This window comes from Eurosta solidaginis, chromosome 3, assembly GCF_040869045.1.
Source record: "Eurosta solidaginis isolate ZX-2024a chromosome 3, ASM4086904v1, whole genome shotgun sequence".
Lineage (NCBI taxonomy): Eukaryota > Metazoa > Arthropoda > Insecta > Diptera > Tephritidae > Eurosta > Eurosta solidaginis.
Genome location: NC_090321.1, coordinates 232,093,678 through 232,120,594, shown reverse-complemented (window position 1 = coordinate 232,120,594; position 26,917 = coordinate 232,093,678). Strand labels below are relative to the sequence as shown.

The 26,917-nt window shown below is 36.7% G+C and overlaps 2 protein-coding genes across 6 annotated transcripts in view; one reads left to right on the top strand and one right to left on the bottom strand.

Moving 5' to 3' along the window:
• Positions 1-217: 217 nt before the first annotated feature.
• LOC137245213 (transcription factor Adf-1-like) lies at positions 218-24,050 on the top strand. Of its 3 annotated transcripts, none has more exons than XM_067775520.1 (4): positions 218-866; positions 11,722-11,842; positions 18,381-18,568; positions 21,733-24,050. In XM_067775520.1, the coding sequence occupies exons 1-4, from the start codon at positions 704-706 to the stop codon at positions 22,035-22,037; spliced, it is 777 nt and encodes a 258-aa protein (XP_067631621.1). In that variant the 5' UTR covers positions 218-703; the 3' UTR covers positions 22,038-24,050. The 3 variants fall into 3 exon arrangements, with proteins under 3 accessions (XP_067631621.1, XP_067631622.1, XP_067631623.1); XM_067775521.1 differs by having other exon boundaries at positions 220-866; positions 21,742-24,050; XM_067775522.1 differs by lacking the exon at positions 218-866 and adding an exon at positions 9,481-9,580.
• Positions 19,476-26,917, bottom strand: part of Adck5 (aarF domain containing kinase 5) — a 29,567-nt gene continuing 22,125 nt past the window's right edge. For 2 of the 3 annotated variants that reach the window (XM_067775506.1, XM_067775503.1), the window contains one exon: positions 22,226-26,917. In XM_067775506.1, the coding sequence (XP_067631607.1) occupies positions 26,797-26,917 (121 nt within the window). In that variant the 3' untranslated portion in view covers positions 22,226-26,796. Of the gene's footprint in view, positions 19,725-22,225 lie in introns of those variants that run through there. The other variant, XM_067775504.1, reaches the window with a different exon arrangement.

Genomic DNA, 26,917 nt, shown 5'->3' with positions numbered 1-26,917 from the left:
CAAAAAACAGCTGTTTGAGAGATGTCAACTAGTTGGGAGATGTTCGGAGATGTCTTTATAAACAAAAAACGCGCTGCCAACTATCGTGAAAACATTAGAATGTAGGCAAAATATTTATTTATTTATATTTAGCTATTTTTATTTACTTAAATATTTGGCGGTATATACTATAAATGCATTAATAGTTAGAATGATTAAAGCAAAGTTTCTAATAAATAATACATAATATAAAAACAACATATTAAATACATTGCACCTGTCTCCGGAGTGGCATCTCTGCTACTGCGCGCTGCGTAACAAATTGCCAAGCCGAGTTGGCTTTTCGGTAGCCATCATCGGCTTCGCTTTCGCCGTCATCCATCTCTGTCCGCAGTCGTCATTTGAGTCGCTAGCATAACATTTGCGTCGCTTCGCAGTCGTTCTGCACAAAGCTACAGAAATAGCAAATATCTACCTACTTTCTTCTAGAATAAAAAAACAAGTTGCTCTGCCTCAATTGAAAAAAACCTACTGCAAGCAGCGACTGTTGACTGCAATAGAAATTAGAGATTTTTGTGCGAAAAACCAAGAGTTAAATCGTTGACGGAGTTCTGTGAACGTCTCGGTGGGCTGAAGCAGCATATTAAACGTGCAAGTGCAATACGACATCCAACCGTTAATAAATCCAAAAAATTTTCGATTGAAGTAAATTACAAAAACAAAAATGGATAAACTGGACACTAATTTGGAGCAGCAATTTGATTTAAATTTAATTGAAGCAGTCAAAATGAATCCGGTCATATATGATCGTTCCCATTATAATTACAAACATTTTGTAAGGAAAGCGCAAACTTGGAAACAAATTGCAGAATCACTTGGAGTGCCTGGTAAGTACCAGAAATACTACATAATTGTCTTCTCTGTGCCATAATATGGATATACACATATCCATACATCTATACATACACATGTTTAAATGGTGGGTTGTTGTAGCTAAAGAAAATCCCTATGCAGCTACATATGTATATTGAGCACCACTATAGTCGCCGCATTATAAAACTAAAAAGACGGCCAACGTCACTGCTACAACAACAACAACCAGCAAATATGTATAAACGAAAATCGACTGCGACATTAACCCACCGTATATCGTATGGGTCAAAAATGACAAACATATCGCACACTAACTACAAAAGAGTCATAACTTAAAATTTTTCAAAATCGGTTTTTTCCATAAACCAATTCACAGTACACATCGCTAACTGCCCCTTAAATTTCGTTGTCATTATTTTCTTCTTTAAGCTGGAGACATTGGTGCTTTATCGGTAACCGTATCGGTAACCTTTTAACAGCTGATTCGACCAACCTTATGAGAATCAATGCAATCGATTATTGGTGCCGCTATGGTCGTAACCGTATCGTAGCCAACCAATTGGGTTTTGGTTTACCTTCGTAACGATAAACAGCTGATTACGTTAGGGATACGGATACAGCGATACGACATACGGCACCAATGACTCCGGCTATAACTGGAAAATTACCGTTATGCCAGTTTTGGTGTTGATTGCATCGCTTGCGCTGTATCAACTACTGAGTACTATTTTTAGTTGTGTCAATGTGCTTAAGAACAAGTGAACAGTTTTTTTACACATAAAACGTATTATTTTAAATTCTGGCAATCTTGTTGCAAACAAGTTTTAACTTTGCTGTGTATTAATTAAAACTGTGTCTTTTTATACGTAAAGAGTAAGTAAATTTGCTTGTATTATTGTAAAATGTGCCTTTTTTGATTAAATAATTTATTTATTTCATTCAGTCTAAATATAATTGTGATAATTCAAAATTACTATATATTTCGTCCGTAAACAAATAATTACAACGAAATTTCGTCAATCCATTTTATAATGAAGGTCTCCTTTGTAAAACTGGATTTCAGTATAACATTACAGACGTTTTCACATAAACCGTTTGTCTTCTCTCCCGAACATTTACATTTTTCAAGTTTGTGACTCTTTTGTTATTAGTGTGCGATATGTGCTGTGCATCTGCATACCAACTCCAAGTTACTTATACATAAATAAAAAATTTCGCGAAAGAAAGCTCATAAATAAATTATACTACTAGAAAAACAATTCCTTGAATTGTGGTGTCATGAAAAAAGCCACACTGTGAATATGAAGCATGGCACTAAAATATAATACGATGAGTGGTGGGTGGGTTAAGTGTATAAATAAAAGCGAACTTTATTGTACACAAAAGACGGGAGAGGCGAATGACTGGTTGGTATGCTGCTTTGTGTATGTGTATATTGGATACACAATCGCAAATGCGATGGAGCAAACAGAGCACAGCGCGGGCAGGTTCCCCATGTATAGATTTTGCTGCACAAGGCAGCAACAGCAACTTAAACTACAACTGCACAAAAAGCAGCAGAAAATGTTCGAGATACCAGTATGGCGGCGATGTGCTAAATTAAAATTGGAGCCCCACACCACAATCAGCGCTAGCTGGTTGGCTGCCAGTTGTGCAGAGGTTTTGTTTTTCAATGCTTACGATTAAAGCGGCGCACAGTCAAGCGAAATACTATCAAGTGGATGAATGATTTGCATGATGAGATTGACAGTAAAAACTTGTACGACAAAAATTCTTTAAAAAGTTATTCAAAAGACGTTGCAATATAAAAAAGAGCGACTTCTGGGCCAGTATTACGTGTTACGATCAGTGACTGAAAACCCTAACCTATTGTGATTAAAAAAATGATTTTCGATCACGGATGGTAGCACGTAACACGAGCCCTGTATTAATGAATATCTTGGTGACCGCAAAATTGACAAAGCTTGCTATAAACTATGTTAGGCGTGAATCGGTATTTGTCTTCATATATTTTACAAGCTTAAAAATTTTGCAGGTATTAACAATTTTCCATCTTTATAATGCAATAATAGCTGTGTTTTTTTACATCTATAGACGTTTACGCTTAAACTTTATATGGACTGCTAAGCGTCAAACTTTAAATACACCTCTGAAATTGCTGCGCATAAAATTAGTACTACTAAATTTCAATACGCATTTTACTCAGATGTAACTACAATATGTGTCTATGTTTCACCTCTACACTAATTCTATGTATCACCTCTTAAAATGGCGCGTGTCCACTATTCATCACAACTGATTCAGCTATATGTTATACACTATGGCCACCAGAGGTTTGTGTCTCCGATTTTAGGTACACCCGGTTCTGTAGCTAGTTATTTAACCACTGCCGCTAGATGGGTCTCCTAAGCATTATCTAAGCGAGGACAAGCGTTTTTCTTACGCGCAAATGTAAACGAATACGCTTGTAAAAAAAAAAAAACGGCTATTAGGGGGACTCATGAAAGCATATAAACTTATAAGGTGTAAAATTATATCCATTTACACACGCGGTTATATGAACGCACCTAGTAATACTCTTGATAAACTTGATTGTTTATCAGCTCTATTATTGCCAAACAAAAATTCTTTGATTGTTATACTAATTAAAAAATGCCAAGATTAAGTGAAAAATCAAAACTAAAACGCCTTTACTTGCTGATGTTGGAGATTTCTTATGAAAATGCCTGCTGTAATGTCTGCAAGGTTGCATTCCTTTGAGTTTACCGCGTTTACACAATGAAATGTGCGCGTAAATTTATACAAATTGTGTAAATGATTTTTCATACAAAATTTGACAGCTCGTTTACGCACTAGATAAATTTATACGTTTACACACTTTATAAGGCATTTATACGGTTACATGAGTCCCCCTATTAACAATCGACATAGAGCAAGAGTGGCAGAAGCTGAATAGGTAAACCAAATTGTTTAGCCTAGGATTATACCACTTTTGCGCTGATAACCATGAATACAGAATTAGCTAGGATTTAATAATGGGAATAATCATAAGAGAGATTTAGGTATGATTATTCACCGTTAATTATTTGGTTCCGAATTTGAGTAATGCTATACAACTGTTTGCTGGGTTGGAAATGTTATGGTATACAACAGGGCTGCCGGAATTGGTACTTTCGTACCAAAATTGGTACTTTAAAACGATTTGGTACGTTGGTACGTTGTGTTTGATTTTGGTACTTTTTCCTAGAAAGCGATTTTTTATTTATTTTAATCTATTTTTCATATACTATTTTTGTTAGTCAATTAGAAGTACTGAGATGTAAACCGGAATATTAACACATTTAAATCGACAACACTGTCAAAGTTATCGCAAAGCCATCGATGTTCGGAAACATCGACTCTCAGTGCGAACTGCGCATCTCTACAATTGTTTTTCACTACGCAATAAATAAGCATTTGTAGAAATCAGCCAGCATTTCATAGAAATATAGTGATGGATAAGTAGGAACGCTTAACTAATTTAAAGTGCAATAAGATGATTAAATTTGTGGCTTGTTTGCAGGTTCATGATTAAAAGACAAAAAGAAAGTTGCAACAGAACAAAGATGGTTCAGCCTTTTGTAAGGCATGCAATAAAGGCTTAATCAATCACCTGACTCGTTTAAAAAGCCATGAAACTGTTACTGCCCATATTCAAAGTATGGAAGCAAATACCAATGGACTCCTTTTTAGATGCAAATAAGCACAATGGTACAAAACGCTGAGCTTACATTGGTGATGTTCCCGATAACGCACAATTTACCATTCACATTGATGAATTACTTGCCCGAGTTGCTCGCTGAATGCTGTCCTGACTCAGAAGTGGCAAAACATTTGAAAATTGCAAGGACTGAAGTTACGGGATTAACGGAAACAATTTTTTAGTACACTGAAAGACTTAGGCAAGGTGCACACGAGGCTACGTGTCATAGAGGCGTATTAGACGCTGCAATCGAAATTTGTACGCTTTGATGTCGAACATGTACTTGCACACGAGGCGTAAGCTGCATGAAAGCGACAAAGCATGAAAGCTTCATGTAGCTAAGCGTACAGCAATGTTGGTAAAAGAAGTTTGTTTAAATTTTTTTGTATGCAAATTTGTGTAATTAGTTAGAAAATGTTATTTTAGTTAATAAACGTGCGTGACATGTATATTACCAAAGCGAAAAAGAGTATTAAACACCATAAAAGCTGGGTTAGACATTCTTGAAACGATTAAAAGGCTAACAAGTGTTGGAAACTAGAAATCACTTTTTTCTCTAGTCTGCGGTGGTGTAAAGTTGCCTTTCATAATTTACAAAGGCACGGGGATGCAAACAACTTTTGATACCTATTTTTCTTTCGTTTCGGGGACGGATATACCTGAAGAAATCTAATTTCTTATTTTTTTCAATAATTGTTCGCTTTTTGTAGCGACGATCGAAAGTAGCTTCGTGTGCAGATCTTGAGGCGTAGAGAAATCGTAGCTACATGACATATCTTGTACGCGTCTATGAAGCTACGCCTCGCGTGCATCTTGCCTTAGTTTCGGAACAGTTTTTTTTTTTGGTACTCTCAAAAGCCTTTTGGTACGAAAAAAAGTATGTAAGTGGCAGCCCTGGTATACAATTTAATTCATAAATATTTAGCACTTTTTGGATACTACTACCCACCGTGTGAAGTTTTAATTATTTCCCTTCATCAGAAACGCGGTCGGTGACAGCGATAGCCGATGTCATGTAGCCAATGAAGCTACAGCGCATGCCTCTCCCCCACCGCAGCCAGCGTCTTCAGCGTTGACGACATTACATATTTTTCGCTGTGCCGGGTGAATGTTAGTCGACGTTGCTGACTGCTTGCGTTTGCTGTACTTTTTGCTCAGCCGATCTGCAGTCACACAAATCAAACAAAAACAACGACGGCACTCTCGTAGGAAAACCATTGTGCGTGAATGAAATAGAAATGTATTTGTAAGGTATGTAATGTATGTTAAAGCAGTGCAGCTGATATATTGTAGCCGCTTGTCAACGCAGAAAGGGAATCACAAACTACAAAGCAGCATGGCATAGATATGATATATATATCTTATGTATTATATATGTCCTCTGGTAGAGGCAACGACAATTGTTTGTACGTTGTGTGCGTTGGCAACGCTTTGCAGTTTACCTGGTCTCTTTTCCAACCGGTCGAGTATTTTTTTAGTTGCTACGTAAGCGATTCGGTCTCCGTCTCGGTTTGATAGGCTTGCCGTGCTTGCAGTTTAGTTCAGCCGCCGTTTTCTTAGTTCGCAGCTGCGCATTTCCGTCATTTGTTTCGCATTCAACACGTTTGTTTATGTTGGACTTTTTTCATTCTATAAAACTGTTTCGGTTGTAAACAAAGTATGTCGAAGTAGGTATATCCCAGCGGGATGGACAAATATACACTTTTTGCTGCTAATTAGAATTCAGATAAACATTTTTTGTTTTGCCAGAAGAAACAATTTTTTTTTTAAGTATTAAGATCAAGTAATATAGTCGAAGGTGGCGGTCGTGGTGGTGTAATGGTAGCGTTCTCCGCCTACCACACCGAAGATCGCGAGTTCACGCCCCGGGCAAACCAACATAAAAATTTTAGAAACAAGTTTTTTTCAGTAGACGAAATATTTTTTAAGCGGGGTCGCCCCCTTGGTAATTAATTTATCCCACAATGGCCGAATCTTCTGTCGCTTACGTGCGTATATCTTAGAATTTGCTCGAAGCATACACAAAGCATAGAATTAGCAACGGCAGGATATGTATCGGTACCGGTATCACAAAACATTAGATATCTTGAATAAGAACAATACCCACTCAATAAGAATATAGCATGTACAAGTCGCATTTCCTCGCGAGTTACATCAAAGTTCTCGTTTCCTTCGTAAACGGCACACTTTTTTGAGTTCAGCATTATGAAATCAATCAGCTCATCATTGTAAAATTTCAAACCACTCCAAGGTGCTGCGAGAATCGTTGAGAAAGTCAGGCTTACTCCAAATTTGCTTTTCATTTATTGAAAGGTCTTTTTTTGGTTTTAAATTTGTATGGCCGAGCAGTCCACTCATATGCCCAGGGTTGTCAAAAACAGTATGAGTTGCCAGATGTTAGAATATAATTTCTGTCTCTTTCAGTTTAAGTCAAATGATGCATGTGTGTATCCTTGATTTAAAACTTTGTTGGTGTTTGTCCAATGTAAATTTATTGTTGTAATGAAGAAAATGTTCATCATATTAGATTTTATATTATTTTTTTTTTATTAAAATTTGTTTATATTCCTTTTATAATCATGTGAATATATTGTTGAGTGAATATGTATGGTGGAGCAGTCCACCCATATGGCCAGGGTAATCAAAAACAGTAAGAGTTGCCAAAAATTTGTTAGTGTTTGCCCAATGTAAATTCATTGTTGTAATGAAGAATTTTCATCATATTGAATTTTTTACAAAAAAAAATTTTTTTTTAATCAAAATTTGTTTATATATATTTTTTTCCATCCACATAGTGCCATGTGGTGACTTGTTTTCTTTATGTAGATTATTAATTTTTTTAATTGTAAAGTTGTAATTCCAATTGTAGAAATTTGTTTGTGACGTTTTTATAGCAGAGATAAAGTTATGTATATATTTCAACTTATATGTATTTTAAAACAATAACCAAAAACTTTTTAAGTATTTATAAATTAATTTTTATAATTTCAAGAATTTTTATATGTATCTTTATTGAATTTATTTCACAATATTATTAAATATCGGCGCATTTTGTTAATTTATATCAATAGTACTGTATTTATTTCATTTTTATTATTGAAATTGTTAATTTATGTTTAAATTGAATATACATGACTGTACATTTTGCGTAAAAATTCTCACAGTTATTTTCAATGTACCGCTTTGTAGCTCCGTAATATCATACGACTATGATAATAGATTTTAGGTAAATTAAAATTTTAATATTGCACATTATTACAATTTATATTTTTATAAACAAAGTTTATTTAATTAGATAACCATATATTTTAAGTTTCACACTGTACTTTTCTTTTTTTTTAACAAATCACATTTTATTACGTTTACGCTTAAGCTTTATATGGGCTGCTACCATGCAAAAATTGTTGGATTCCATTTTCTTCATCTTGGAGTACCCTAACAATACTCCTTTGCAATGCGTTTGCGGACCATCATTAGCCGATCATTGCTCGTTATTTAACGACCGTGATCACAACACGATGACGATCGAACAGAGTTGCCAAAAGTAAAACATTGCATACAAATAACTGATAATAAAATTTTACTTTGGCAACTCTGATAAAATGCAACAGCGCACTGGTTTTATGTATACATACTATAGTATAGAGAAATATTAGTTTCTTTATTCACGCAAATGCTAAATAACATAAGAATATTCGTAGTATAAAATATAAAAGTTGTATTGCGCCTCTTCATTTACTTTCATTTTAAATTAAATTCACTCCGATAATTCTTTCCGACAACACAATTCCTCTTTAGTACTTTGGCATATGATCCTCTGTGGGTGCACCATGGAGTACTACAGTGAAAGTACTTTGGAATGTACTCTCACGTATGTACTCTATGGAATACTCACAAACAAAGCGAGTGTGGGATCACCTACTCCTCTCCTAGGACATCGCAATGTTAATTGGAGCACATTTTTTGTATGAATATAGATTCGATTTGGAGCAGTCCTATACTCCCAAAGGAGTATTCCTTACATTATTTATAGAATACTCGCGTTTTTTGAAGGGAGAGGGTTGCGTGTCCGCTTTTCGGTACACCCTGTGCTGTTGCTAGTTGTTTAACCACTGCCGCTTGATGGGTCTCCTAAGCATTATCTAAGCGAGGATAGGCGTTTTTTTCACGCGCAAACGAAATGTGACAGAGGAACGTTGTCATCACTATCATCCGAATCTGATTCATCTTGCCGCCCAAAAGATTCTCTTTTCAATTCACTACCACCTTTCCTTATTATATGTAACTGTCCTCCAGCTCGCAATTGATTTCCTGGCAGATGATTAAAATCTCCTTCAACAGCGTCGTCTTCGTCAGTATCCCCATCACTTAACAAGTGATTTTCGGGAGGGTAGATGTAGACAGCAGCATCCAAAACATCGTCTTCATAAAATTTTGAAAAATTCGAACCAAAGAAAGCTCAACAGAATGGACATGTCCACTTAAGCTGAACAAATTTTCTTAAAAAGTTTTTGCAAAATCAGCTGTGCTCAACGCACCAAAAATGGGGCGTCGCAAAACATCGCTCACAAAACTTCACAGAAACAATATGCACATTTTTTATTTTAGTTTAACATTTTACTTGGATAAAACTATTAGCATAAACCAAAAAAAAATCACATTTATAAAAAAAAAAGAACCACACAAACTTATTATTTCGCGACATCGTAAATCGTACAAAACATCAATCACTCTTCACTAGTTTGATAAATAAGCTAAGGTTATGTTGAAAACGAAGTACGTGCTGGTGTTACCGCTTATTACAAAAATAACAAACTGAACCATTTACTGATATTGCGATACCTTGTAACGTTACGACGTGTATTAGGATAGCAGCTAGTTGGGAATTTTCGGAACATCAATATCTTCACCGGTTGGCCGTACATCCAGTATAACAGTTTCCGATGGATTTTTCAATTTCCTGTGCAACACTTATTTTTTCCCCTGGTTTGTTTAATTATAAATACCATTTTTTTAAATAAAATATTTGCCCGTAATCTAGGTTTTTTAAGATGTACCTATGCCTTAAATAAAGCTCCTCATGGAACTTGGGGTGGGGAGGGAGGGATGGCCTAAAGGTTTAATGTGGCCATATAAATCGTTCGCGAGATGGGTGGGCTAGCACCTTAATGGTGCTGTGTTACCGGGGCGTACCGGATCTGTATCCCCTCCCATGTCTGGTTAACTTTGAGTTAAGAATATAACTTGTCATTCTTATTAAATTTCATATCTGAATCTACATTGTCTCTATTGTAGTTTTATTTGACGCTCTATTTTTTCACATTGAACAAATCATAAAACATATACATTAGGGTGGAGTGGTACCCTATGGACTTTTTTGTGATGGCCTAGCAATGAAAAGTCGTATTTATAAGAGTTAACCAAAACCACCAAATATTATTTTCGTAGGATGGCGTTTCGAAGTGCCCCAGTCCCAAGAAGTTGAGCAAAAGAATCGCGTTTTTACAAAGCTCATTATTTACATATTTATTTTATTTCTTTTTTAATATACATAACTTTAGTAAAATTACATATTATAACTAAAAACGAGAAATTTTAAATGGTGTTTTACAGTTTTTTGTTGATAATAGTATGTTTCTAATCAAGTGTATAAGTAAGAGTTTTACAGGCACATAGTAGGCTTTGAAATCAATGAGCACAATAACAACAATCGAAAGTAAATCAATGACAAAAAAAAGACAAAAAATTGTACCTACCGTCTTTTTCAAAGTTGAGTTGCGTTGGGGCACCTCTAAACATAAGATGAGTGATATAAAAATTTTCAACCATATTTCTGGTCCAGAAAGGCAACTTTCTGGAGGTCAGCAAAAACGCGATTTCGAAAAAAAAAAATAAATTCACTCCACCCTAATATACATACATACATATGAGACAAACAGATTTGCAAATAAAAGGCTCTGACAAAGAAAAAAACTCAAAAATTAACTAATCCTCACCAGTTTCGGATCAAATTGTTAATCTAAAAGATTGAAACATAACTTAGCTGACTTTGCAAAACCGCCTATCGACCAATTGCATTGATGGCATTCAAATTTTACAGGAGAGTAGAAAAAATATTTTTAAACGGTTTTATTATGCTTGACTTGACAGGCTGGCCGCACGGCCGTTGTGACCGAAATTTGTAATTGAAACTTGGAATATAGTTTAATTGTCTGATCAACGCCCTTGATCATTGTAAATTTCATTGTGAATGATGACAAAGTGTGATCTCTTCTGCATAAACGTCAAAATTCCAAAGTGATTGGATAACCTGATTCGTATTTGACTAACGCTGTCTCATTCTGTATCTCTTTCTATCACCCGCTGAAGATAGGCGCCGCCATATTGAACAGCCTGTCAAAACGCTGAAAAGTAGCCATATTGAACAGCCTGTCAGGCAGTTGACAGATAAGAGATCACACTTTGTCATCATTCACAATGGTAAATTTTACCAAGTAGCGCAACTAACAGCTGATCGGTGAAAATTCGCACATTCACACGCACAGTTCTCGACTCAGGTTCAAAAAAAAACTTTAGATTATTTAATTCAAATTTTAAAGTGAGATAATCCTTACAAATTTATGTATACAGAATATATATGGCGGTTTTGTTCTTATTAAAACAATAGTTTTATTTATATTAAAGCTTTTATCAGTTTTATTTTTAACTTTAAAAAATCTCCGAACACCATTCCTTCATTATATGACATTCGACTGCCTAGTCCACTGCCTTCCACTCTATTCGCAACATAACCTCTACTTAAGCTGTCAAACTATATAGTAAACAATGCCCTTGATTGATGAGGAGTGTGATGGATAGTGCCTCGGACCTACCTAATTATTTTCTAGCTTTTAGTATTATTATTACTTCATGTAAGTATTGCTTTCAATAAAACCGTTTAACATAAATTTTGTTTTTTAATTATTTTACTACATCCCTTTTTTACACCTTTGCAATTTACCGATACCCGGTTTTGCAAAAATATCGATGTTATGTAGTTCAATTTAACATATATATGTAAATGTACGTAAAAAGGAATCCCATGGAGGTTATAATTTTTAAGATGGGATTTTACTTTACATTTCCAGAACAAAAATGTACGAAACGTTGGAAGAGCTTGCGTGACAAATTCGCAAGGGAAATGAAATTGTGCCAAGAATCACGTTGGCGTTACTTTAAGCAAATGCAATTTTTAGTGGATTCAATCAGGTAATTCAATATATCGCACACTAACTAAAAAAAGAGTCACAACTTGAAAAATGTAAATGTTCAGGAGAGAAGAAAAACGGTTTATGTGAAAACGTCTGTAATGTTATACTCAAATCCAGTTTTACAAAGAAGGAGACCTTCATTATAAAATGAATTGACGAAATTTTGTTGTAATTATTTGTTTACGGACAAAATATATAGCAATTTTGAATTATGACTATGACAATTATTTCATCAAACAACTAAGGAAGGCTAAGTTCGGGTGTAACCGAACATTAAATACTCAGCTGAGAGCTTTGAAGACAAAATAAGGGAAAATCACCATGTAGGAAAGTGAACCTAGGGTAAGCCTGAAATGTGTTTGTTATGAGTATCAAATGGAAGGTATTAAAGAGTATTTTAAAAGGAAGTGGGCCATAGTTCTATAGGTCGACGCCTTTTCGAGATATCGCCATAAAGGTGAACCAGGGGTGACTAGAATGTGTCTGTACGATATGGGTATCAAATTAAAGGTATTAATGAGGATTTTAAAAGGGAGTGGCCCTTAGTTGTATATGTGAAGGCGCTTTCGAGATATCGACCAAAATGTGGACCATGTGTCGGGTACCGTTAATTTATTTATATATGTAGTACCACGAACAGTATTCCTGCCAAGATTCCAAGGGCTTTTGATTTCACCCTGCAGAACTTTTTCATTTTATTCTACTTAATATGGAAGATGTCACACCCATTTTACAAACTTTTTGCTAAAGTTATATTTTGCGTCAATAAACCAATCCAATTACAATGTTTCATCCCTTTTTTCATATTTGGTATAGAATAAGGCATTTTTTTCATTTTTCGTTATTTTCGATATCGAAAAAGTGGGCGTGGTCATAGTCGCATTTCGGCCATTTTTTATACCAAAATAAAGTCAGTTCAGATAAGTACGTGAACTGAGTTTAGTAAAGATATATCGATTTTTGCTCAAGTTATCGTGTTAACGGCCGAGCGGAAGAAGGGACGGTCGACTGTGTATAAAAACTGGGCGTGGCTTCAACCGATTTCGCACAGAAAACAGTTATCGTCATAGAATATATGCCCCTACCAAATTTCACAAGGATTGGTTAATTTTTGTTCGACTTATGGCATTAAAAGTATTCTAGACAAATCAAATGAAAAAGGGCGGAGCCACGCACATTTTGAAATTTTTTTTTTTTGTATTTTGTTGCACCATATCATTACTGGAGTTGAATGTTGACATAATTTACTTATATACTATAAAGATATTCAATTTTTTGTTATACAGTGTACTCTCTTTTAAACGGACACCTAAGAGACTGCCAAATTTGTCCGCTTATGAGAAAAGTATTATTGTTGAATGTTTAAACAGTTTTATTTCCAAAACAAGAATATTAATACATACAAATAAGACTGCGTTAGGAGGTTCATAAAGCTTTGTTCATAAATTAAAAATATTCAAAATAATTGTACGGAAAGATATTGTAACGAATTTACTGCAAATCCTCTTATTTGCCCTTTTGCTAAGTTCGTATCACTAAACTGTTGAATAAATAACTCCAATATTGAATAATGGAAAAATGGCCTTTATTAAAGTACTTCACAATAACACTTATACTTTGTAACTAGCTGGCTTAATAACCAAACTGAAACTGACTTTCAAACTAATACTGATATTGCTCGCTAGATAGCGTCTTAATCGAAACTTGCCCATAGTGCCTCTACCGCTGATGCTTTTATACTCTGCGATTTCTTCGTGGCATCTTCTAGGCGCTTCCAGAATTTTACTTAGTTATAAATTTCTCAGCTACAACTACAGATGTATAATTTCTCATTTGAGTAATACTTGCACAAATTATTGCCCTCTCTTGTGACAACTCAGATAAGATATATGCATGTGTTTGTGCATTGTTTCTCCGCTGCTCGTATACGTACGTATGTGTAGACGCAATTATTGAATCGTTTATGTAGTAGATACATATTGATTGATCTATGGATGTGCATGATATCACTGTTTAGCATCGGCTTAGAGTTGGCAGCACCTCTTAGTTTTGCTAATATTCGTAACACTGCCCTCCACCTAAGTCTGATCGTCCCGATCAGACAAATCTCCCGATCTAAACGTCGCTAGGATCTCCAGATGTACCACTCTTCTACTCCGTGGTTTCCCAGTGGTTTGCATGCGGTAGATAGTATCACTGATTTTCTTCACAACTTTGTACGGGCCTTCCCAACTGGACCGAAATTTGGCTGGAACACCTTTCCGCCGGTGAGGGTTGTTTAACAAGGAACCTTCCGAATTTTGCTTCTCGTTGTACCTGCGTTTCATCTTACTACTCTTATTATTCTTGATCATTCCCTCGCACTCTGTTGTTTAGCCAATGAACTTCTTCGCAGAACTTGCGCTTGACGGATTTGCTTCGCATAATCAGTATCGTTCCCACATTTCACAACAGTAGTGCGCTCCGCCTTGAAACTACCCTCGCATTCTTTCTCGGAAATTCGTTGCTTCGTTTTCCTGCGTGTTTTAGGTTTTGTCAATGCCAGTGTTTCTCTCGCAGGTGCTTTTGATTTTGCTTTATTTGGCCCATTCGACCTATTAACCTTTGCCTTTGACTTTCGTGGTCTTTGTCGAGTCTTTTCCGCCAGTACCCTATTACTGCTGAACCCTTTCTCCAAACTGAAGTTAAGTGGTATATCGTGGTTCTTATAACGCATCACCTTTCTCTGCATACCGATCTTGATGTCATGGTCAACCAAGAAGTCCACTCCCAATATGACTTCATCAACGATCTCTGCCACAACGAATTTGTGTAGAACCATGACCTCCCCAATTAAGACTTCACATACCACTTCTCCCTGGACTTGGTTATACTCGCCAGTAATCGTACGCAATCTTGCTCCAGGTAATGGCTTTACTTTCCTGTTGACCAAATCAGATCGGATCAAGGAATGAGATGCGCCCGTATCTACAGTCAGTACACGCTCCTTGCCATCCACATTTCCTTTAACGGTAAGACTGCTCGATTTCCTTCCAGTTTGCGAGATAGGTATCACACATTCAATAGCTGGGGCAAGTTCTCGATCTTTACATTTGAATCGCTCTTGTTTATCTCCTCCAGCTTTACGTTTACGACCAGCCAAGTTGGGACTACCATGACCGGTGCTGCAATGACGTGCAATGTGACTTGGGTTACCGCACTTGAAACACTTCATAACTCCGGCATTGTTTTGTTGTAATCCCTTCAGTGCTTCCAAAATTGTGTCTACCCAATCTGGCCTTTCCACTTCCACGCGATGAGCTTTGTATGCGGGCTTACTCAAAAGTGACGCTGTTTCCTGAGTCAGTGCATGGGATACCGTTTCAGCAAATGTTGGCTTTGGGTTCGCGTATGTGGCTCGCTTCGTTTCGACGTCCCGTATGCCGTTAATAAAGCTCTGAATCTTTACCCTTTCAGTGTATTCCACGGGTGCGTCCGCATTTGCAAGATGAGCCAATCTTTCAACATCCGAAGCAAACTCCTGTAATGTCTCATTTGCTTTTTGGTAACGGTTTTGCAAATCAATTTGGTATATCTGTTTTCTATGCTCGCTTCCATAACGTCTCTCGACAGCGGCCATCAATGCTTCATAGTTGTTCCGTTCTCCCTCGGGAATCGTCTGTAGGATTTCGGCTGCAGGCCCCTTCAACGCTACGAATAGAGCAGCAACGTTATCTTCAGCATTCCAGTTGTTCACTGCTGACGTCTTCTCAAATTGAAGCTTGAATACCTCGAAAGGATCAGATCCGTCAAAAGATGGAGTTTTTACCTTCGGATTGCTCGCTGGAACAGCTGGGCGATTTAGTTGTAACTGTTGCATAAGACCTTTCAACGCTTCTATCTCGGCATCAATTTTGTCCTCGAGTTGCAAAATTTTTGCATCCTGCTCTTCCAGTTTCGCAAAGAGCTGCGATGATACCTGTTCCCAAATTTTTGTCGACATTCCAGATATACGTGCCTCTTGCGCTTCCAGTTGAGATGACATATATGTCTTCTGTTCTTCCAACTGAGATGACATTTGCGACGCCATTTCTGAAATGCGTGCCTCCTGTGACTTCAGCTGAGATGCCATTGTCGATGTTTGTACAGATATTGTGCTCGTCACTGTCTGCGGTGTTTCGTTTTTTTCTTCCATTTTTGTTGTTGTTTTGTCGCTATCACAATGAAAGACATACTCCTCAGCATTGTAGATTCCTTCAAATACCATAGCTACACTTAGTCGTTTTTGTAGCTGGGATTTATCGCCAGAAGTAGCCAATCCACGGACATCCAACTCCTCCTTCAGTTGCTGGATCGTCAATTCACTCAACTTTGCCATGTCCAAGTTGTATTCCCAATCTTCGGAATTTATTCAACAATTCTTCTTCTGACACCAATTGTAACGAATTTACTTGCAAATCCTCTTATTTGCCCTTTTGCTAAGTTCGTATCACTAAACAGTTGAATAAATAACTCCAATATTGAATAATGGAAAAATGGCCTTTATTAAAGTACTTCACAATAACACTTATACTTTGCAACTAGCTGGCTTAATAACCAAACTGAAACTGACTTTCAAACTAATACTGCTATTGCTCGCTAGATAGCGTCTTAATCGAAACTTGCCCATAGCGCCTCTACCGCTGATGCTTTTATACTCTGTGATTCCTTCGTGGCATCTTCTAGGCGCTTCCAGAATTTTACTTATAAATTTCTCAGCTACAACTACAGATGTATAATTTCTCATTTGAGTAATACTTGCACAAATTATTGCCCTCTCTTGTGACAACTCAGATAAGATATATGCATGTGTTTGTGCATTGTTTCTCCGCTGCTCGTATACCTACATATGTGTAGACGAAATTATTGATTCGTTTATGTAGTAGATACATAATGATTGATCTATGGATGTGCATGATATCACTGTTTAGCATCGGCTTAGAGTTGGCAGCACCTCTTAGTTTTGCTAATATTCGTAACAATATGTTGTGACGTTTTTTGAACCTTTCCAGCCAGCCGGATGATGCACTAAAATCGTCGTAATTGAGTCTCACTGCAATTTCTTTAGCTTTGCTCCTTATAAGTGTACCTGACAGAGGAATGCTATTATTTCGATCCTTCACAAACCATTCGTAGCACAATTTATCAATATTAAGGGCTTTGGGCTTCAGCAGACTCCTTTTTCTCTCCGGGTTGACGTCAGTGTCCCACAAACTTAAAATTTGATCTTGGTTTTTGATAATGCTAGCAGCTTGCGTTTTGCTGATCTTACATTTCTTTGCCAACTCTCGTACACTTAGTTTTTCTTTCTTATGAATTTCAATGACATTAACTTTGTCTTTAATACTCAACACTACTTCAGGCATTGCGATTCACGTACGTACATACACAAGAAGATATGTACTAACTACGTGTATGCAATACATACATTTTTATGTTTTTTACTGTATTGAAAACAGGGTCTTCGTATTTAGGGGATTCCCCTACATCCATGCACGTATTAGTGAACAAGCAACAGCTGTACGAATATGGTAAAGAGTAAATTAAAAAAAAGTGTTGTAAGCTGTCCGGTTATGCGAAATTAAAAAGCCCTTTGGGGTAAAAAGCAAGTGTCCGCGTCCTGTTATGGGAGGGTTGTCCGCTCAAAAGGGAAAAACTTAAAAAATGCTTAAGGATTTTTTTGGTACTGAAAAAATTGTCCGTTTATGAGAGGTGTCCGCTTAAGAGAGGTGTCCGTTAGGAGAGAGTACACTGTAATTTGACTTAAAGAAAATTGGGTGTGTTCCTCATCCGATTTTGCTGGAATATAGGAATAGGAGTAACGCTCTTGCCAAATTTCATCATGATATCTTCAACGACTGCCAAATTACGGCTTGCAAATCTTTCAAATGACCTTCTTTCAAAGGTGGGTGGTGCCGCGCCCATTGTCCGAAATTTTACTAATTTTCTATTCTACGTCATGTTGACCACCTACCAAGTTTCATCGCTTTATCCGTCTTTGGTAATGAATTATCGCACTTTTTGTGTTTTTCGAAATTTCATCAAGATACCTCAAAATTTACTCAAGTTATCGTGTTTACGGACGGAGGGACGGACGGACATGGCTAAATAAATTTATTTTTTCGCCCAGATCATTTTGATATATAGAAGTCTATATCTATCTCGATTAGTTTATGCCGTTACGGATTACCGTTATGCGAACAAAGTTAATATACTCTGTGAGCTCTGCTCAGCTGAGTATAAAAATAGTACTCATTAGTTGATACAGCGCAAGCGATGCAATCAACACCAAAACTGGCATAACGGTGATTTTCTTGTTAAAAAAGAAAATAATGACAACGGAATTTAAGGGGCAGTTAGAGATGTGTACTGTGAATTGGTTTATGGAAAAAACCCGATTTTGAAAAACTTTAAGTTATGACTCTTTTGTAGTTAGTGTGCGATATGTATTCAGATAATAATAATGTTTATGTTTTATACGATTTAATACAACTTTGCTATAAATATTTTTTATTTAGACAATATCGCGAATCACTTTTGGGTAAATGTAATACGATTCCACAAAATACTAATCAAGTTACGCAAGTTGATCCAAATCAGCAACAGCAACAGCAACAACCACAACAACAAGCAGTTGTAGATATATTTGCACAGCCGTTTAATGGTAGCGCTTCAACATCTGCACAAGCCCTGGCACATCCTCATGGTGAGTTGAGTTAAAAAAAAAAATTTATTTTTTTAGTTGCACACGCACGCATTTAAGCTGTTAGCAATTTCGAAATATATTTTGGCGATGTTATGTGTCGAGTATTTTATAAAGTTTGGTCTGCGAAGTCTTATCCCGGAATCAGGGTAAGGGAATTTGCACGATAGAGATTCGCTTTATATCGCAATGTTCAGAATACGCGATAAACGAGGGAGACCCCATATACGCCAATGCAATTTTTGTTCTCTACAAAACCTTTTCTTGCTAAATAGGGGAGGTATAAGTAAATCGTGTATACAGTTCGGTGTTGTTGTTGTATTAACGATAAAGACACTCCCCGAAGGTTTTGGGGAGTGTTATCGATGTTGATGGTCCTTTGCCGGATATAGATCCGGTACGTTCCGGTAACAAAGCACCATGAAGGTACTAGCCCGACCATCTCGGTAACGATTTATATGGCCACATTAAACCTTTAACACCATTCCTCCCTCACGCCCTAGTTCCATGAGGAGCCTGGGGTCGCCAGAGCCTCGTCTGTTAATTAAACCGAATTCGCTGCGGTAGTTCGGTAGGTTTTGAATATGGAAACTGGAAGGTCCTCATAACTTCAAAATTGCAGATTTTTGACTAACCTCCTAATCTAGATGTGCGCTTAAATCCACCATTTCGACCACGGATCGTAAAACGTAATACAGGCCCTGGTCGCAAGACGTACGTACGCTTGGAAAAAAGGAAGGAGCTTGTTAAAATTTGTGTGATATTGCCAATTTTTTGATGATTACAACTTTTAGTATTTTTTTTAAGTTGGCGTGTTCGTTATAAAATTCTGCCCAATGCTTACCACGTTTCTTTTTTCTTTTCATAAATTCAACACACATTTAAAGTTTCATCACTTTATCGGTCTTTGTTAACGTATTATCGCCATTTTTTCCAACAATTAGAAATCGAAAAAGTGGGCGTGGTTATGTGTGACCGCACGACATGGATCAATCAAATTCGTTTTCTCTCCTGATAATTTTGATATAAGTTAGTTGTAGCTCGATTTTTTTTGCCATTACGAAAAACCGTTTTCCAATCAAAATTATAATACAACTGTATACAAGTACACGCTGTGTGTAATATTGTAAATTTTCCACCCTGGAAAATCCATAAACAACTGAAAAAAAAAAGGAAAATAAACAAAAGAAATGCGGTCTGATAAAAAATATTTTACAGGGTTAACACTTTTTTTAGTCATAATTCAGATTGTGAGTTTTTAGTTGGAAAACGCTTTTAGAGTTTATTTGAGGTGCAGTCGTGAATAAATATTTGACATTTGGGAATAGAATTGCGGTTTAAATCAAAAGCCACCGTGGTGTAATGGTAGCGTGCTCCGCCCACCACACCGTATGCCCTGGGTTAACACCCCGGGCAAAGCAACATCAAAATTTTAGAAATAAGGTTTTTCAATTAGAAGACAGTTTTTCTAAGCGGGGTCGCCCCTCGGCAGTGTTTGGCAAGTGCTCCGAGTGTATTTCTGCCATGAAAAGCTCTCAGTGAAAATTCATCTGCCTTGCAGATGCCGTTCGGAGTCGGCATAAAACATGTAGGCCCCGTCCGGCCAATTTGTAGGGAAAATCAAGAGGAGCACGACGCAAATTGGAAGAGAAGCTCGGCCTAAAATCTCTTCGGAGGTTATCGCGCCTTACATTTTTTTTATTTAAATCAAAAGCCCCACCATAGAACATTACTCGTTGCGCTAGACCTATCAAAAGCTTTTGATACGGTCAACCATGGCACGTTACTGCAAGACCCAAAATCTTGGGTGTGACGTGTGATCAGGATCTACATTTTGGTGAGCATGCAGCCGCAATTGTACCGAAAATCCAGAGCCGTAATAAAATCCTCAAATCCTTTGGTGGCAGTACTTGGGAAAAAGATAAAGAAACGCTCATTACCACTTACAAAGCAATTGGCCAGCCGATTGCAAGCTACGCGTCCCCTATATGGTCGCCAAGCCTAAAAACTACTCACTGGAAGAAGCTACAGGACTGCCAAAATACTGCTCTCAGAACCTTATGTCCCCAGAACACCATCTACATAATGAGGCGAGAATACTCCCCATGAGGGAGAGAAATGAGATGCTAACCAAACAGTTCCTGTTGAATACCCAGAAACCTGGGCATCCCAACACACATCTGATCGATGAGCCAACACGGGATTCAAGGGGTTGTGTAGCGCAATATATAGCTTCTCCAACCCAATTGTCAACCTCACCTTCGAGCGGCGAATCCCGTTTCACTAACAGACGAGGCTCTGGCGACCCCAAGCTCCTCATGGAACATGGGGGTGGGGAGGGAGGGATGGCCTGAAGGTTTAATGTGGCCATATAAATCGTTCCCGAGATGGTCGGGCCAGCACCTTAATGGTGCTGTTACCGGAGCGTATCGGATCTGTATCCGACAAAGGACCATCACATCGATAACACTCCCCAAAGCCTTCGGGGAGTAACCTAATCGCTACAACAACAACAACAACAACAACATGAGCCAACACCACCTAGGGGCTTAAGGAGTCATCTCCGCAAGCATTATGAGGAAATACGGCACCTGAGAACTCAGCCGTATGAAGCAAAAAAACACAAGCAGGTCCGCAGTGAACTCCACAAACAGGCGTCGGACCTTTATGCCAGGAATTGCCCGGTGAATCCAGTACTCAAAGAACAGTACCCAAAACTTGCGGAAGAGGAACGCATACTCCCCAGGGAAATGCGAGTCACTCTAGCTCAACTTCGATCTGGATACTGTAACAAGTTAAATTCTTACCTATCCAGAATTAACCCCCACATACAAAATGTATGCCTCGCTTGCAATGTGTCCCACATGAGACCAACCATATCTTTAACTGTAATGTGGAACCAACGCCTCTAACACCCCTCTCATTATGGTCCACCCCTGTTGAAACAGCAAGTTTCCTTGGACTCCCGTTAGAGGATATTGATGACAATTTGTGATCTGTCGCACCTATTGGATGGGGCGAAGCACTGCTACAACAACAACAATTGAGAAAAGAATTTGGTACTCATTTCGCTCTATAATTTGCTAACAGTTTAAAAAGAAGTGTACTTTGTTTTTATTATTTAATTATTGTTAAATATCATACCATAAACATAAGTTCACATTTAGTAATTACAGTTACAGGCGACACACAATTGGCCGCAACCGCTAAAGAACAAAAGCCATACTTTTATGAGCCGCCGCTCAAGCGTGAACGTATCGATGAGGATAATCACGATAACAATATGTTAAATACAATTAAGATATTCCAAAATTCGATGACACAAGCGGTAAGCGCCGAGGATCAATCATTTGGTATGGTGGTAACGGATATGCTAAATACCTTGGGCGTACGACAAAAGGCTGAAGCAAAAGTGCACATTATCAAATATTTAACGGATATGCAATTGCTAGCGCAGCACAATAAATATTAAATTAAACGCATAGCGAAAAACATACATATTTAATGTGTGTGGGTGTATACAGCAGCAGCAGCTTTCTAATAGTCATCATTATAACATGTACCAATTAATAATCATCAAATCACAACAAAATTATCATTAACATAGAATGTTGCACTTAGATTTACAATTTCGAGCATCCCCGAATACAAATGAGCGCATTTTTGTTTGTTGTTGTTTTTTTTTTTTGTCCGCATTTTCATTGCGTATGTAATATTTAGTATGTAACAATTTTAATTAACTTTTTAAGAGATGTTCATAAATAATTTAAATATTTTCTTTATACCAACAAATGGTATTTTGTGTTGTGTAAAACACTTGAAATTCATAACTTGAAACAGGTAAAATGTTCATATTTTCGATGCCTTTACAAAACCATCTATCTGACGGCGTCAGTTTGCAATTGGATTTAAACTCAGTTCGCAGGTAAAGTGCGGTATAAACATCATAAGAGAACGCTCAAGAAAAATTTCGTATACATTTCTTTTCTTCAAAAATGCGAGTACTCCATAAATAGTGTAAGGAATACTTGTTGTTGTTGTTGTTGTTGTAGCAATAAGGTTGCTCCCCGAAGGCTTTGGGGAGTCTATCGATGTGAGTGTCCTTTGACGTATACTGATCCGGTATGCTCCGGTAACACAACACGATTTATATGGCCACATTAAACCTTCAGGCCATCTCTCCCTCCCCACCCCAAGTTCCATGACAAGACAAGAAAGTTATGTTCAGCAATGCAGAAAATACTTTAAAATTAACATATTCGAATTGAAAATGCTCTTACGTTGAAGAGAATACAACACTAAACATGAGACAAAGAATACTTGCGAAAATTGCAATTTCATCATAATTTTTAGGGTCACTTGTCAAGAAATAATAAGACGCTCATATATATCTTGGCGAAACCAGGGCTCCCCTGTGCTAAAAAAAAATCTTTAGAAAATGGTAGCAGAAAGCGTATGAGTTTTCTTGAGAGGTAGATACTTTTAGATAATCGAAATTTTTCTTGAACGTCTCTTTGTATGAAATTTTTCTTTTCTTGCGGTGTGGATATCGCTATTTAATATTGGACAATTTTTAAATATTCATTCTTTTAGAAATAAGAGCAATATTTCAGATAATATTGAGTTTTGAATAGTCTTTGGATTTTAGAGAACTTTGAATAAATCCAAATAAGCTTCCTTACAGCCAGTTATCCATACCCAAAATCAACTCAAATCTAAGTTGGGTTTTAAAAAGCGTAAATTGGATTATAGAAATAGTAAATTCGATTTTTCATGCGCTTTCTTAGATTTGCATTTTGGGTATAAAATAAAGAGAAAAAGAACACTTACCACGTTTAATTTATAGCAGCTCACTAGATTTTTAACACAGTGGGTTCGATAATCGTCATTTGTAAAAATTTTAAGTTCGAATCCCCATAACATGATTTTGACGGTTGAAGTTGTATGTCTGTAATTCAGTTTTGGCAGCTTTACAACTGGTCGAGCGGATGATCACGATGCTGGTCGACTATATATGTATGTACATTAGGACACTTTTTTCCGAATTTTTATTTTTTCAATCAGCTGCTTATATTATGATTATTAGGGGAGGGCAAAGGCGGACTAAGCTTATATAGAAAGAATGTTAATGGGGAAGGTTCTGGGTGGAAAAAAGCGCTCTAATGTACATAAAATATACATATAATTTAATTTGTTTTGTTTCAATTTCAGTTGAAAGTACTCGTTTGGATTTATACAAAATACCATGAAAAAAATTTGATAAAAATTGCCGAAGGCACTTGCTTCAACTTATCTAGATGTAATACCTTAAGTTATCTAAGAATTATAGAATGTAGGAAATCACTGTAATATATGCAATTCTACATAATTAAAATATATTTATGTATGAACTTTTAAATGACAGAATATTTCTTTTTACTTTGTGTATTTTATTAAAGAGTTTTTATATGTTAAGAACCGCCACTCGACACTTTGGCAACGCAACCGTATTTGTGTTTATTTTAATGATTGTATTAAATTAATTAATTAATTCTCTTTCCAAAAATTGCAATCAGGCAAAGTGACTACACCGTATTAATATTTTATTTTATTATTTTAGGGAAATTGCGCTTATTCCAAACCTTCTGCTAACGTTCGAATCGCAAAACTGTCGAATAAATAACTCCAATATTCAATAAGGCAAAATGGTCTTTATTAGACTACTTTGAAAGTACTTCACAATAACACTTATACCTTCACAACAAATAGCGCGCTTAAATCAAAACTGATTCTGATTCCTCAGCTTTAAGATGAATTAATATGGCAATAGAATTAACAACAAGTAAATAAAACAATACAACAATAATATTAGTAAAAATAGAAATGATACTTCTACAAATATGATTATTAGCTTAAGCAAGTAGAAATCAGCAATTAGACAATAGGAGGAAAGGAAACAAGGAAACAAGATAAAATAATACAATTTCATTAATAGTTTCGGCCTACAAATCATTGTAAAAAGTGGTTAGCTCATTTTTGAAGTGCCGAGCATTTCCTATTTGTCTACGTCTTCCGGGAAGAGCATTTCAAAGGCGTACGGAAGTAACGAAGAACTGCCGTCCAGAGGTTAGCAACCGATATCTTATGTGCGTGCGAAGAAGCACTGATCTCGATGAATGAAGAAACGTAAGCCTCCGATATAAATAATCAGGTTCCTTTGTATATATAATTTTGTGAAGGATAGTCAGTGTTTTAACTTTTAAAAGATTGTGAAAAGAAATATTTAGCAACCTTTCAGCGTGATGTGAAACGTGGTCAAGTCTTTTCAACCCAAATACATATCTAGTAATATTATTGTAAGCAACATTAAATTTATTCATACACACATAGTCACAATTTGAGTAAATCTCACATCCATAAAGGAGTTAGGTATTAGATACGCTTTCGCTAGAATTAGTCTAATGTGTAGGGGAGTGAAATATTGAGTTAGCCACAGTGTACGAAGCATTCCATACACTTTTCCTACCGTGATAAAAATATGGTCTTTTCATGTCAAGGTCTTATTAAAAACTACTCGTAGGTTTTTTGCAGCGTCAACGTATTCGGTGACAGAATTGTCAATAACTATATTGTCCAAAGCATGAGTAGAGAACGACTTTCTATTAATAACAATGCATTTCGACTTTTTGGGGTTAAGACATAGACCGTTCTTAGAAGCCCACACACCTATCTGATTCAAATCATAATTCAGATTATTTACACACAAAGAGGTACCATCACGGGGACAACATGTATATAATTGCACATCATCAGCATAAATATGGACGTTACAAAACTTAAACACATTTGGCAAGTCATTAATGTACAGAACAAATACCAGAGGGCCCAGGATAGAGCATTATGGGACGCCTCTGGAAACATGTAGCAAGTCAGACTTTCTACTGTCTAAACAAATCGCCTGAGTCCTGTCGCCAAGATACGATCTAATAAGTGAAATTGCATGACTCGAGAAATTAAATAAACTTTTCAGCTTCTTACAGAGGGTGTGGTCGACAGAGTCGAAGGCTTTAGAGTGGTCAAGAAGGGTCAGAAAAATAATATGATTATCATCAACTCGCTCTCAAATGTCTTCTATCACAGATAGAAGTGCGGTTGTACAGATTCTCTTTGACCGGAAACCGGACTGACAGCTGATTGCTTCTTCTTGATTATTTTCCATACAACCCCTTGTGCAACAATATGTCAGTTAATCGAAATCAATGAATTTTTTTTTTTTTTTTTGATTTAACATTCTTCCGCACGGCGAATTGGTTGAATTCGCTTTGCCACCACCTGGTATTCGCCTTGATCCCCTGCTTGGTTATCAGCTATATACATGTATACCTATTTGTAGTTTAAGTTTCTCTTATAGATATATGCGGCTGTATGCGTGAGTACTACTTCAGCTGATGATTACACGAATTTGTGAGTATCTCTTCGTTGCCTTGTATGTACATATGTGTGTAAATGATGATTGATTTGTTTACATACATACGAGTGGCTGCTTAGTATCAGCTAAGTGATGCTAATATTCGTCACAATATATAGGATACAGTTAACCGAAAAACAGCAAAAGCTGCCGTGAGAACACATTCAGCATGAATTGGTTGCTTTGTTGTTGCCAAAGTATCGAGTAACGGCTTTTAAGAAATAAAAAATCGTTAGTTTTACGAAGAAATTTTAATTTTGTTTTTGTTGTAGCTAAAAACACAACACTTCCCTCAGGTTTTGGCGACAGTGATTTGCCCGTGATAAATTATATACGCTCTGGCATTTTGTAATTGAAGTAATGGTTGTTGTTGTTATTGTTGTAGCGATAAGGTTACTCCCCGAAGGCTTTGGGAGAGTCATATTGACGTGCGAACGATTTGGTTTGTATAAATAGAACCATCTCTCCAATTAGATGTTTTTGAGCTGAGCGATACTACATAACGTGAAGAAAAAGCTGGAGATTGAAGTGAACCATTTTATGGCATAGGATTTTTTTCGTATGCCACGTACAGTAAGCATTCTATAGCGTGCTAAGTTTGAGTCAAAAATTCGATAAAGCCCCTTTGAATCGTGTTACGCAAATTTATATATGTATGCATGTAGGTATAATACTTTTTTACAAACAACAAACGTATTTAAACAAAGCTTTCTAACACAATTTGCTTAACTTAATATACATATGTACATATCTACATACTTCAATAGCTGAAGCTTGTTGTCTATCAATTGAAATCTTGTTTTGTTATGTCACTCAATAACGTTCGTGCAGATTCAGGCGCCCGATTTAGTTTGTATAAAATAATCAAGTATAAATTAAAGCATTTCCACCGAAATGAGGATACC